The 13074-nt window shown below is 43.1% G+C and overlaps 1 protein-coding gene across 4 annotated transcripts in view; it reads left to right on the forward strand.

The window, feature by feature from the left end:
• The first annotated feature begins 514 nt into the window (after positions 1 to 514).
• The window catches only part of LOC125687087 (leucyl and cystinyl aminopeptidase), a 56674-nt gene continuing 44114 nt past the window's right edge, over positions 515 to 13074 (forward strand). The window contains exons 1-2 of one of the 4 annotated variants that reach the window (XM_048931865.1): positions 515 to 728; positions 2043 to 2152. In XM_048931865.1, coding sequence (XP_048787822.1) covers positions 2116 to 2152 — 37 coding nt within the window. In that variant the 5' untranslated portion in view covers positions 515 to 728; positions 2043 to 2115. Of the gene's footprint in view, positions 729 to 2042; positions 2153 to 12481; positions 12617 to 12838; positions 12905 to 13074 lie in introns of those variants that run through there. The other 3 variants (XM_048931867.1, XM_048931866.1, XM_048931863.1) reach the window with 3 other exon arrangements.

Raw genomic sequence — 13074 nt, forward strand, 5'->3', positions numbered from 1 at the left:
ATACAACTAAGTCATTTTGTGTGACAAAGTGCAATTTTAGGTTTACAGAGCAATGGCAACAGGCATTGCAGTGGGAATAGGGCCTCAGACGGTTGTTTGTAGCCCTCTTGCACACATCAAGGGAAACATAGGATCAGACTTCAGTTTTTATTTTTTTGGGAAAACAGATGGCTTTTAAATTTGGAATTCTCAGAGAGTAATCAGTTTCCTTCTCCCCTTTCCCTCCCCCCGCCCCACCAAAGCTGACAGTCAAACATGTCCAGCACCACAAAAGCCCCAGATGGTACTTTATCAGTAAGTGATCGGGGCGAGCAGGGTACTGCGAACAGCCCGTCGCCGAGCACAGGCCCAGCCACCTCCAGGCGCCCGCCATCCCGCTCTGCGTTGCCCTGGGGTTCCGCTTTTGCCGCGGCAGGGCGGCATCCGCAGCGGCCTCAGCGCCGCGCCTCGCGCAGGCGGGGCCGCGGCCCGGGCGGGGCGGGGAGAGGCGCTGCGTGAGGGAGGGGCGGGCGGCGCGGCGCGGCCCGGGCAGGAAGCGCTCGTCGGCTGCTCCGCTGCCTTTGAGGGAGCTGCTGTGCGGGGAGCCGCGGCGGCCGGCCCGGCCCGTGCGCGGGGTATGCGCCGGCTGGAGGAGGACGAGTGAAGGGCCGCGACTCTTCGTCTCCTCCCTAGTTTTGCTGTCGGGGCTGCCGGAGGAGCTGGGAGGAAGATGGAGCCGTTCCCCAGCGGTGAGTGCGGCCGCCATCCCCGCGAGGGCGGGCAGCGGCCGGGCAGCGCTTCCCGGAGGGGAGCGGGCAGGCCTCGTGGCCGTGACCCCTGCGCGGAATTCGGAGACTTCGTGGGGCCTCGCTTGTGTTTGGCTTGACCACGGGCGTTACAGGGGCGAGAGGAGCTCTCTCGCCTTCTCATCACTCTGAGGCGCAACGTTGCCTGGCTGTAACCCCAAGGAGGAGGTGAGAGGCGGGCGCTGCCCGCTGTGCTCTCAGCACCCGCTGCCTTGGGCCCTCCCCGTGCCCGGCACACTGCGTGGTTTAAAATGCGCGGGTTAGCAGGTAGACTTCAGGGCTTGTTCTCTTGGTTTAACCAGCAACGTCCACCTTTATCTGTGTGTTTTAATGATACTTCAGTGGAGGATGTGTTTTGCTATGTTTGCACTTCGTCCAAGCTGTTGGTGTTTTTGTACTTAGCCTTAGCAGAAGGCCATTCAAGTTCAGCTAACTGTTATCGCAGTTATAACACCTGCTGCAGTATTCGCTGTAAAGAGACTATGTCTGTAATTGCATTGTTTGTTTAAGTCGACGTGGGGAGTCTTCTCCTGTTAGGAGAGGCAGCCATCGTGCTGCTGTCACTTGAGCAGTGGTTTGAAATAATGGTGTGACTGTATTGTGCAAGGAGACATTGAAACTTCTGCTCCTCGTATGTGAAACTGGAAGAAGTGGCGCTGAGGACCCAGTACGCAGTTCAAAACACTTTCTGTTACCGCTGACCCAGATCCCTGCAGTGAAAACCAGTGCCCCAGGGTGGTGGTGAGACTGCTGGGAGAAAACAGACTTCCTGCAGGAGGGGCTGCTTAAGAGTGTGCAGAGACCAAAGCAGAGCTGTTGCTCCTTTGGTGATCTTCGGGTGTCTGATACCCAACTGCTAAATCCTGAAGTGAATTGCAGGCCTACAGGCTTGGTTTTTAAGTAGAACATTTCCTGGCTGGTGGTCTGGAATGCAGATTTGTCAGCTTCATATCTCAAATAAACCATGTTCCACAGTAACCGGGGAGGTTTTTGGTTCTCACTTACATGGTGGTAATGACTTCTGTTTGTGAATCTGTAGGCTGGTTTCCTGTGCAAGGTGCTGTTTGAGCTCAGAAGATGGTTATCACAGGAAGCTCAGAATGATCTTGAGCCCTTTGCAGCTTTTCTTCATGTTAAACAGAGGGATTGGATCGAGTCTTAAGGGTTTCAGAGAGCATTTTAGTTGGATTCAGGATGCTGATGCTGATGCTTGTGTGCCAAAATGACGAGAAGTCTGTTTCTGCTTTTATTTTACAGATGTTGAGCTGCTTTGAGAAGGGTTGCATATCTTAAAACAGGATTTTAAGGCAGCACATGCACTGAAGTGGAAATGGCAGATCACCATTTTCCTAATCCAAGTGTAATCGGTAATCATAAAGAAAAACATAGCCATAATTCATCTGAAAAGTCAAGGCAGACCGTGGTTGTTTTGTCTAAATGCTAGAGGATGTGCTGAATTTCTCTTGTATGCACAGTCTCCCTTGTGGAAATACTCAGACAACTTAAATAAAATATGTATCAGGTGCCTTCTTTGGTTTCACCGTGCCAAGTGTGATTGAAAGTGCACGGAAGAATTCTTGTGGCATGTAAAATTTTTTTTCTGTGTGATCTCAAATCCCCCTAAACTGGGGATTGTAAATTAATTACCAGAATTAATTAATTAATTTTGACTAGTTATTTGTTACCTAGACTTCTTCTCTCTTTCTCTCTCTCTTTCTCTCTCTCTTTCTCTCTCTCTTTCTCTCTCTCTTTCTGTGGAAAAATGAAATGTTTGCATTGATAACAAATGACATTCTGACTGACTGGAATATGTTATGTAATTTGGGGTAGGTTCTGAACAATATTGCAAAATATTTTGCAAGCTTTTGTTTTTACTTTTAGATTGTATGTATTTCTAGAAGATCATTTCACCATTTCCTGTTTAATATGCAGAGCATTAAACTTTTTTCTACCCATTTGACATGGAAGGAAAATGCAGAAATGAGAAGATTGCAGTGTTTCACACTCAGGACAGGTGATGTGCAAAAATAAGGAAGTACGGAAGGAATGATTTGTGATGATACGTGAAAAGGCAGATAACAATCCCTTTTATTAACTTTTTTTGAGTTACTGTAGGCATTTTTAATGCAACACATGGAAGCTCTGGAATGAAATCTAGTTGCATAGCTGGACTGATTTTCTTTCCCCCCCACCACCCTCCCTAGCCCCCCCAATGATAGTGGAAAAAAAAGGTTCACATAGGAGGAAAAGTTGTGCTTTTGTAGGGGATAAAAACAAGCCATGCTACATTGTGAGATAATTTGTGAAAGAATGCAATTTGCAAAATTTATTTCAGCAATTTTTTATTCCTTTAAATTCTGAAATAGGTTTTTTTTTTGTTTTAGTGGTGTAGGTCTAGAAGCAGGTGTAGGTCTAGATTGCAGGGGATTGCAGGAGCTATGAGTGTAGCCCAGGTGTGGGTGTGCCATGCTTCCCCTTAACTGTCAGTATCGTATCCCCATCTGTCATGGACACAAGAGGTTCCTGTGTTTTCATCTGCGTTTTTGGTCCTAAACAGCAGAGTGAGTAATCTGTGGTAGTAGGATGGTGGATGGTAAAAATCTTAAGGGGTTTGTTTTCAGTGTTTTTTTTTCCTCCTATGTTTTAATATCCCAATATTTTGCTTTAATCAGATATTACTGACAGGAAAAAGTTGTTAATTCGTCTCTTTGTTTCTACATTGTCTTACATTGTCAAAATGCATATTGCTAGACGGTATTTTTCCTCGAAGCCCTGTTGTAACATCTGTGGCTTTTGTTCCTTTGTCAGCTGTGCTAAACAAGAACCTTTTCTCAATGGGATGTGTTTGTTTGCTTTTTCTGCACTTCCGTGAACTCTGTCTGGCACTGAATGCTCTGAAACTGCTGTGGTCTGTGTAGCAAAGAGAGATCGTCCCTGCATCCGTGTATGTACACAGAGACTTGTGTGCTCTTTTCTGCGGGCACTGTAACCTACAAGCTTGGAACTGGATGCATTGCATTAGCGACATAACCTGAACAGGGTGATCCAGCACCTGTTACAGGTAGAAAGGTGACACGATGGCAGAACAATGAGGGGAAGAGTAAGAACTTTACCTGCTTGAAGTGTTCCATTTGACGAGAGCAAACATTGCCAGTTGGAAAGGGGCTGGAAGTCTCGTGCTCTGTTAAAACAATGTCAAAAGATCAGAGTGTAAATGTTAGTCATGGGTCCTGCTGGTACCTTTTCACTGAGGAGGTGGGTTCCTCTTGCAGGATGAATGGAGCCACTGAACATCTGTGGAATACGTAGTGAGGCATAAGTGTTGAAAACTTACTGACCTCAGTACCTGCCGTCTGGAAAATTATTGCAGGACTCTCTTCTTGTCTTCTTCTAGTGAGATGGTGTGTCTGGTGAGATGTGCATAGTGCAGCAGCCGTGTTTGGTACTTGAGAAGCTGTATGCATGTGCACTAGATGAAGTCCTTTAATGACAGCTATGTAAAGTGTTGAAACCTAATAAAGGCTACTATAAAGTCTACTAATGAACTAAACAAACAGCTTAAAATAAAATCCGCTGATTAGCTAACCAAGCAGCTAATCAGCTTTTTCATATTAAATGGCATCATTATAACAATTACCTACTAAGAAGCCAAATTTACCTCCATTTAGTGTACGTCTCTGTTTCTTGTAAGGATGAGTTGCGCTGAATTCAGTCAAACAAAGTTTTCCTCCTTCACACAGTGATCTGAGTGAAGGAAGTTTAGTGAGTTTCCAGTCTACTGGACAATATTTTTCTTTTATTAAGTACAATAGGAGAGATCATGCAAAACAAAAATGTTAAGACTTCTTTGAGTGAAAGCAGTATTATTCCTCTGGCTGTGAGAGAAGTTTGTAAGCAGATATTGCATAGGCTTTTGTCCAGAAATACTTTAAAATAAAATCAAATTAACTTTTAAAACACCAGCATTTTTGTGAGCTGGGACTCATGTATTTCAGAGCATTTCTTAAGAGCTGTACGTACTAATAGCTACATTTTTACTATTTTTGCTACTGCTTTAAATAGTAAAGGTGTGTTGACCTTAAACGGAAAAATTGCAGAAAGTTTTTGTTCTTTGTAGCCAGGAAGAATGGATGGGAGAAAGCAGTGGGTGGGGAGCAGATCTGGAGACCTCATCCATTTGATATCAGAGGTAGGAATTTCAGAGTGCTGCTCTGCTCACCACCTGAGGCACCACCGGGGCTGCAGCCTATCCTGAGTGTTGTCTCAGCCCAGAGTTCAAATAAGATCCCAGTGCTGCTGCTGGTTCAGGCTTTGTGTTCATGTACTGCTGCCTTGGCCTTCAGCACAGCTGGGCAGATGGGAGTCTGAATTCATCAGAGATCTGAGATGCCTTTTACTGTTTTGCTTGTTATTGGGGTGTTAGATGGTTGAGTGTTCATTTTTCCCCTAAAAGCTCCACTGTTTGGAAGATTCCACTCTTCTGCAGTGAGTGTAGTTGTGTGCAGAGTTGCTCTTTGGTGCTATGGGAGTTGGTTCTGCAAACACTCCAGCCCACATGTGACATTTTCTCCAGTGCCTCTGACTGCAAAGGGAACCACCTGTGCTGAACACTAGGAACATGCCTCATTTACTGGCTGCTCTGGCGCCAGATGCTGTATTGTATTTCAGCCTTTCTTCTATTTAAGATCTGACACTTGAAAACAATTTTTTTCTTCTGTAATAATGAATTGTTAATACATCAACAATCACTTGTGACTGTTTTTCATGTACGTGAAGCAGTCTTTCCAGATCAGCCAGCCTTGTATTTGTGGGAGTCTTAAAAGCTTCAGAATGCTTAAAAGACTCGTTGCTTCTGAGCTGTAAGCTTTGGCAGATAAAGGAAAGACAAAAAGTAGTTCCCCAGAAAATGGAACTGTGAATATGGAATGTGTGAGCTGTCAGTTTTATTACCCAACTTAGTCACTTACAAGCATATTAATGAGGCCTTGGCACATGCTCGTCTCTTAAGTGTGCAGATGTGTGTGATTACTGTTCTAAAACAGCTGGAAAATAATTGAAGGGAACACTACAAAATATGCACTGCAGCAATTAAGAATAATAATGCTGTTCAGAACTTGCAATCCTAGTAGACATTGGGAAAGGAAAAGAAAAAATTTGAGGAAACATATCTTCCTTCATATCTGTCTTTTGTGATTATGGTGCTATGATGCTGTTTGACAGTGATCTGCATTGCAGTGCTGGGAAAGCCGTTTTGTTCCGCATTATGTGCTCTGATGGAGCTAGCCCCATCACAGCATCTGACTTGTTGGCAACTGCTGGTGGGTTTGGCAAAGGTTCAGTTATTGCTATGATGGTGGGATGGTGTCTGCAATACTGATGGCTACCCTAAATGTCAGTATGCAGTATTTGTAAGGATATTTTTACCCATCCCTCTGATTTTTATTTCCTGCCCTCCTCCTTTTCCCGCCTCCCCCCGTGGATGTGCAAAGCAGAAGCAACCATCAATGTGCAGTGTCTGGAAGATAAATATATAGATTCTATATTATGTCTTTGCCAAACATGGACATTTCTCATAAAGAAAGTGGCAATATTATGGTAATGTTTCATGTGCAAAAATAGTGGTTGTGAGATTAAGGTCAATGAAAGGGAAACTTATGGAGCAGAACTGAAGTGTTCTTGTAAGTGAATGCCCCAGTGGCAGAGATAAGGTTTACAGAAATTCTTCTAAATAAAAATGGTGATTCAAAGTACGTTTTGTCTAGAGAGGATATGAGGGTCATCTGCTTTTTCCTTTTCCCTCCTCCTCCACTCCCTCCTGTTGTGTCTTTCGTCTTTCTCTTGGCAACAGTTTATGTGTTTTGAAATGTGTGTACATCCAGTGATAGTGATGCAGACAGGGATATGGCAGTTCTGGTCAGAGTAACCCAGAGCAGTCACAAAGCAATGTGTCTGCTGTGGGCAGATGTTGGTCGGAGCCCCAGCAAGGCAGGCTCTGGAGTGACCGTGTTGATATTTCTGCAGAGACTTTCCACAGGCCCTGCAGGCATGCTTACCCAATGGGCTGCACAGTCAGCAGCTCTCCACCTGCTCGGTGACAGAGGTAATCACTGGATACCTTCAGAAAAATGCCTGACTCTGGGGCTGCCCCTTCCCAGCCATCACGAGGCTGATGTCAACTGATGCGAGTATGTGACAGCTGTATGAGGCTTTGGAGCATTTTAGATCTTGGTATTTCTTGAGCTGCTGTGCAGGCACTGTGTCTTTTATCTATCTATTTATTTATTTATTTTTTTGTCTGAGTGCTTGGTTTTGTCTTAAAATGAGTCTGAAAGAAATTTACTTGCTTATAACTTTATTATGCTTTTATTATACAGTGTATTTTAGGAATTATCAAATGTGAATTAAGTATGTATCGTAAGGCACATATGGTTGTTTTTCTAGAAATTGCTTAAGACAAAAGTTTGAATGTATTGCTTAAAGTATAAGAGCACAAAATGCAGCAAAAACAAACAAACAAAAATGTAACTAAGTGGCATCAGGTTGTATGCCGTCTAATAATATGCCTAACAATCCATAAGAAGGTTTACAAACTTCTCTGTTTTTCAACAGAACTGATGCTAACAGAGGAATCTCCTGTATCTTTAGCTGTGACCAGCCATGGCTGCGCAGCTGCAGTCTAGGAAACAGTTAGCAGTCCTGGCTGTGAGAGCTCCAGTGGCTCAGGATATTTCAGACAACTTCCAGTGAGTCTCCAAGGCTTGTTTTTGTTAGACCCTATGGTTAAATCTTTTTGTATCAGTTTAATTTCAAAACATGTGCTTGATTACACTGGGAACTAAAATCTCGTCTTATAAAATTAACATTTGATGATGCTCTCCCACTGTTCTTCAGTGTTATTTCCAGTCAGTGACTGAGGACAGTATGCTGACTTGATGCTGTTGGACTTCTGTAGGGTTTTCTCTCTCAGTAGTGCCTAAAGAGCAGTGTCATTAAAAAATGCCAGAAACATTCAAGAAACTGTGACTTAATGTGATATGCCTATTTTGGACATAAACATTCAGACTGAGCTTGTACTGCAGAGCCTTAAATTCTCTACTAATCCCCACTGGCCTCTGGAGAAAGTTATGAAAAAAGTAACGTAGGGTTCTCCTAGCTTATTAGTTAAGGGGTTCAGTGATAACCACTCTGTATCTTTCATAACGTTTTATTCTTATGGATGGTGTCAAAGTAGTAATTTGAAATGACATGCTAGTAATAGTGTGTCAGTCCACTTAGAGCTTTGTATTGGCAGATGTTGAAATGTAATTGAACCATGTGATTCTTTAGCCCTAAAGCTTGCCAAAGGCATCTGTGCTTTCTTTAAAAGCCAGGAAAAGAGTTTGAGGAAACCTTTTAGAAGCACCCAAGACTAATAAACATTTGCTTTAATAAGATTACACTCTTAGCTCTCGTTTCATATGGCAATTTAAGATAAGAGATGGTTTGAAAATACATAACCGTGTATTGTTTTAATTTCCATCATCCAGCCTTGCTGGGAGAATGTTGCTCTAAGGTACGTGCAGGAGCTTGCTGTTGTAATATTTGTTCTCATATTCCTAAGGGGGGATAATAATAATAAAAAGCAGCTCAAGTACTCCTTCCAGTGCAGGCAGGATGTCAAATATAGAGAGATCTTGTATGGCTTGTATCTTATGTTCCCTTACTTTTTTTGGTTTGGAAAGCAGCATTTGTCCTCTTTTACAATACAGGAAAAACAGTTGAACTTAGTATGGGACTAAAATTATTACTTCAGTTTAGAGCTTTTTTTTTTTTTTTTTTTTTTGGTCCTTCATTTTTCCTGGCTGTGAGCCAACAGTGTGCTCTTGTGGCCAAGAAGGCCAGTGGTATCCCAGAGTGCAGGTCAAGGGAGGTGATCCTCTGCTCTGCCCTGGTGAGGACACATCCGGTGTGCTGTATTCAGTTCTGGGCTCCCCAGATGAAAAAAGACAGGAATCTCCTAGGAGTCCAGCAGAGAGAGGGCCACAAAGATGTTAAATGGCCTGGAGCATCTCCCATATATGGAAAGACCTGAGTCTTCTCAGCCTAGGGAAGAATAAGGGGATATCTGATTAATGTTTGTAAATATCTAATGGGAGGTGGGAGATGAATGAATGACCCGGCTCCTCTCAGTGCTCCACAAGGATAGGACAAGAAACAGTGGCCTAAAACATAAATACAGGATGTTCCATACTAACATGCGGAAGAACTTCCTTATGGTAAAGGTGGTGATGCACTGGCACAGGTTGGCCAGAGAGGTTGAGGAGTCTCCTTCTGTGGAGATACTCAGGATCAGTGGGATGCCTACCTGTGCAACCTGGCCTAGGAAGCAATGGGGGCCTGGCCTAGCTTTGGCAACAGGATTGGAGTCAATGTTCTCTTGAAGTCTCTTCCAACCCCTGCGATTCTGTGATCCTGTTGTGATGACCTAATTGAGGAAACAGTGGAATATGTGTAACTGCACATATTTTTGGCAATCTCTACCGATTTGATTGCCCTTTAGCCTTACTTGTCTGCTGAAATCAAACCCTTTCACAGTGGCACCGCTGGGATGTACTGCCAGTGCTTTGATCTTGGATAGATCTGCATGCCTTTTGGTGAAAGTTTGCAGTAAAACTGTACAGAGGATTGGTACCTCAGTAATGGCACAGCAAAAAGCAACAGAGCCTGTTGTAATGATTATGACTCTGCAAAATGGAAACATCTTTATCTGTGTGAATGAAGAGTGATGAGCTCTTAGCTATTACAGAAAGATGCTCACTTGTCTTCAGAGAGGTTATTTTTGTTAGTTTTTGATAGTGGCTTCTTTCTGTGTAAGCGTGTGCCATTTTGCTTTCTGTACACAGTAGTTTCAGGAGGAGTGCTAAGTCTTGTTCTGGGCTCAAAACACAAATGGTTTTGTTTCTCTTTCTTAGATGGCTATGTTCATTATGTAAAAGTACATAAGCTTATGTTTTCAGGTGTTTGTTTTTGGTGTATTAAAAATGAATATGTGTACTCTTGTAGCATCATGGGAGGTAAGGACATGCTGTTAGCCTACATATTGCTTCGGTTCAGTCTCCAAAAAGCAGCCAAGGCATATGGGTGATTCTGGAATTTCTGTAGTAATACATTGTATTTCCAAATGCTTCTTGGCTGTGCTTCTTGTCTTGGATTATTCTCCTCTGCCTTCTGAATTCGTTAGTCTAAGAGGCTATGGCCTCTTTCTATGGCCACAATGGCCTTGTACCAACCTATCTTGTTTCTGTATCTTGAGAGATTTTTCTCCTGAAAATAAGAAATTAACAAATATAAAATACTTTTCACACCTGAAGTTTTTTACTTGCAAGTTGAAATACTCGTGGTTTTCCTCCTTCAGAACTGAAGGATATTTGCCCCGTACACTGATTTTACCAGCAGATAGAAATTCTGCCTGGTGTCTTTCTGCTGTGGTCTGACCCCTCAGGCAGCTGGGCTGCATTTGACAGTGAGAAACTCCCTTGCAATGGTTTGGGCAGTTTGCTGAGTGAAGCAGAACTACCTGTGTAAGCAAAGCTAAGAAGGAGTTCCTTTCATCAGGCAGGATGACTGGGTTCATCATGCAGCTTGGCTGTTTGGGAGGGCAAACACCATTGCTCTGAATCATCCAGTCTCGAAAGTTGGAGGGGACTCATGAGGATAATCGAGTCCAACTCAGTTCCACACAGCACCACCCAAAAATCAGACCATGTATCTGAGAGCATTGTCCAGGCGCTTCTTATGCTCTGGTAATGTGCCGTCTTCCTCCTTTACCCCAATTTTATTGCTGTGCAGAACATCACATGGTGTTAGACTTCCCGTTGTCCAGGTCAGCTGTCACGGCTCTGCTCCCTGCCAGCTCTTTGTGTCCCCCAGCTCCTCCTGCTGGCCAAACAGTAAAAGAGGCTGAAACGTCTGTGGCTCTGGGCAGCACTGCTCAGCAACAACTAAAACATCGGTGTGCTGTCAGTGCTGTTGTGGTCACAAATCCAAACGTGGCCAACGTGGACATCGTGAAGAAAACTAATTCAATTCTAGCCAAAACTAGGACATTTCCAAAGTGGAGCTTGCTTCAGAGCAGAAAAGTCTGGAACATTGCACTTAACATTATTAAGTGGAAGCAGTTTCAAGTTTGCAGTGAACAGTAGTTATTTTTCCAAGGTGAGTCAAAATTTGAGATTGTTCAGAGGTGTATGTATGCTGTAGCAGTCATCGGAGTGCTCCTTAGAGAGTACTTATTACATATAACTCTGACCTAATGGCTTCTATACAGGTGCTTGGTAACATGGGGGAGTAGAATCTCTTCTGGATATTGATTAAATCTCCTCTTATGTAGGTTTTGTCAACTATGCATATTCAAGAGAAAATTAAATTACAGACATAACACTGTGTATATGAACTCTTTATTAGGTTGTTTCTGCTCATTGCCAGTTGCTTCGGAGCTGTGCCTGCTGAAAACAAAGAACTTGCTATGCTATTTATGAAGGTTACATTAGTGTCATGTTAAATCTGAGACTGGATTTCAAATGTCACGAAATTCAGATATGATCTGTTAGGAGTAGTAGTGTCATACGTTTAACTCTGTTGATGTGCTTTCCTTCTCTCTTTTTTCTCCTTAAATAAAAGCACTTGGTATATTTACATCATGCGCAGCGTGTGCACTGATATTCTTTATGTTGCTGTGGTACGTGCTTCCATCATTTTCACTGCTCCTTTGTTTGTATTTGGTTTCATATTAGCTTGTGACTTTTTCTGTTATTGTCTCTGCTGAAAGCATCATGAAGCAAAGTGATGTGTGTCACAAACTGTTGCAGGGTGCTGTTGTTAGTCTGCTAGGAAACACAGTAAGTGCATGAAGTCCTTAAGTGGGAGTTCTCTGTGCAGCTCTCACTAGTCATCAGAAGAGGGTCCAGATCTGTGCATATTGTTAGTGGGGTCTAAATAAAATACAGTGAAATACATTGTGTTTCAGTTTTGTTTGCTTGTCTTAACGTTTAGGGCTTTTTGGCAGGCTGTCTTGATGTGACTTTTGGATATTCGTTGTCTTTCTTCCAGACAGAGGAGATGCTCATTTGGTAATGGCTTTCAGGATATTTCATCCTGTATACACAAAGCAATAGGTACAGCCGGCCTGCTATTTTGATACGGGATTTCTGTGGGCCTGTCTTATTTTACTGTTTTCAGGAGGGACTTGCATTTCTGCTTTGTTATTTGAATTTTGCATCATATTTTTCACTATAATTGAGCCAGTCATTTTTTGTTGGCTCAGCAGCTCTTAACTGTAAGTGTTAATTGCTTTGGAGCCAACTAAAATACTCACGGGAGTCTGGAATATCATATAAGACTCTGTTTTTAGTGAGTATAATCCATAATCCATTTTTGAAGTGATTCAAGCTTGCTCTCTAATGTCCAGTTCTGAATGCTTCCTGTGTCTCCTGCTTTGCTGTGCAGTGCTTGAAAACAGCATGGAGCTTGAAAATTCAGAACAGGGCACGTAATGTTTCCATAGATATTTCCATCCAAAGCAAATGTTTACAGTCATGCCTTAGTTCTATTTATAATGAGAAAGTTGGCACAGACCTTTAATGAGCACATGCAATCTCATGCGCAGCACTGGTGCTGATCGTGTTTCTGTGTGAGGATAACTCATCATTTCTGAAGGAGCTGTCAGTTCACCATTTTCCTCCCACAAGTGGAAGATGGGGTTATAAACCCACGTTCAGGTGAAGAAGAGTAGCAGAGCTGGGATGCTGGGATACCCAACAGGCCTTATCCTGTTCTTTGTGAAGGGGCTGCAGGTTTGGTTTTGGGGACCTCCATGTCTGGAGGGGGGTGCTTCAGCTGAATTCTAATTGTGCTGCAGCTGCTGAGCCCTCCAGTTGTACTTCTGGAGATCTCGTAGGTGCTGGGGACTTCAGCTGCAGTGTGCATGTGGGTGCATGGGGGATATAGGAGTGCTTCTTTTTGCACAGACAACTAGTAGTGCTGGGAACTGCGTTGTTTTGTTTTTTTTTTGACAGACTGGTTTTCTGATGTGACCTGTAAATTTTGGCTGGTTGCTTCTGTTTATGCAAGATTGTTCTCAGGTATGCTGTGCTGCATGTCATTTTTCTTTTTGAAAAGATTTCTATTCCCTTTGCTCAGTCTCCAAGCTGGTAGATGAAATAAATGATGGTGGAATGAAGGCAAAATAATTTCACGCAGAATTTATGATTTTCCCAAAATACTATCAGGTGTTTGTCTTGTTTCTAAGCTG

This window comes from Lagopus muta, chromosome Z, assembly GCF_023343835.1.
Source record: "Lagopus muta isolate bLagMut1 chromosome Z, bLagMut1 primary, whole genome shotgun sequence".
Lineage (NCBI taxonomy): Eukaryota > Metazoa > Chordata > Aves > Galliformes > Phasianidae > Lagopus > Lagopus muta.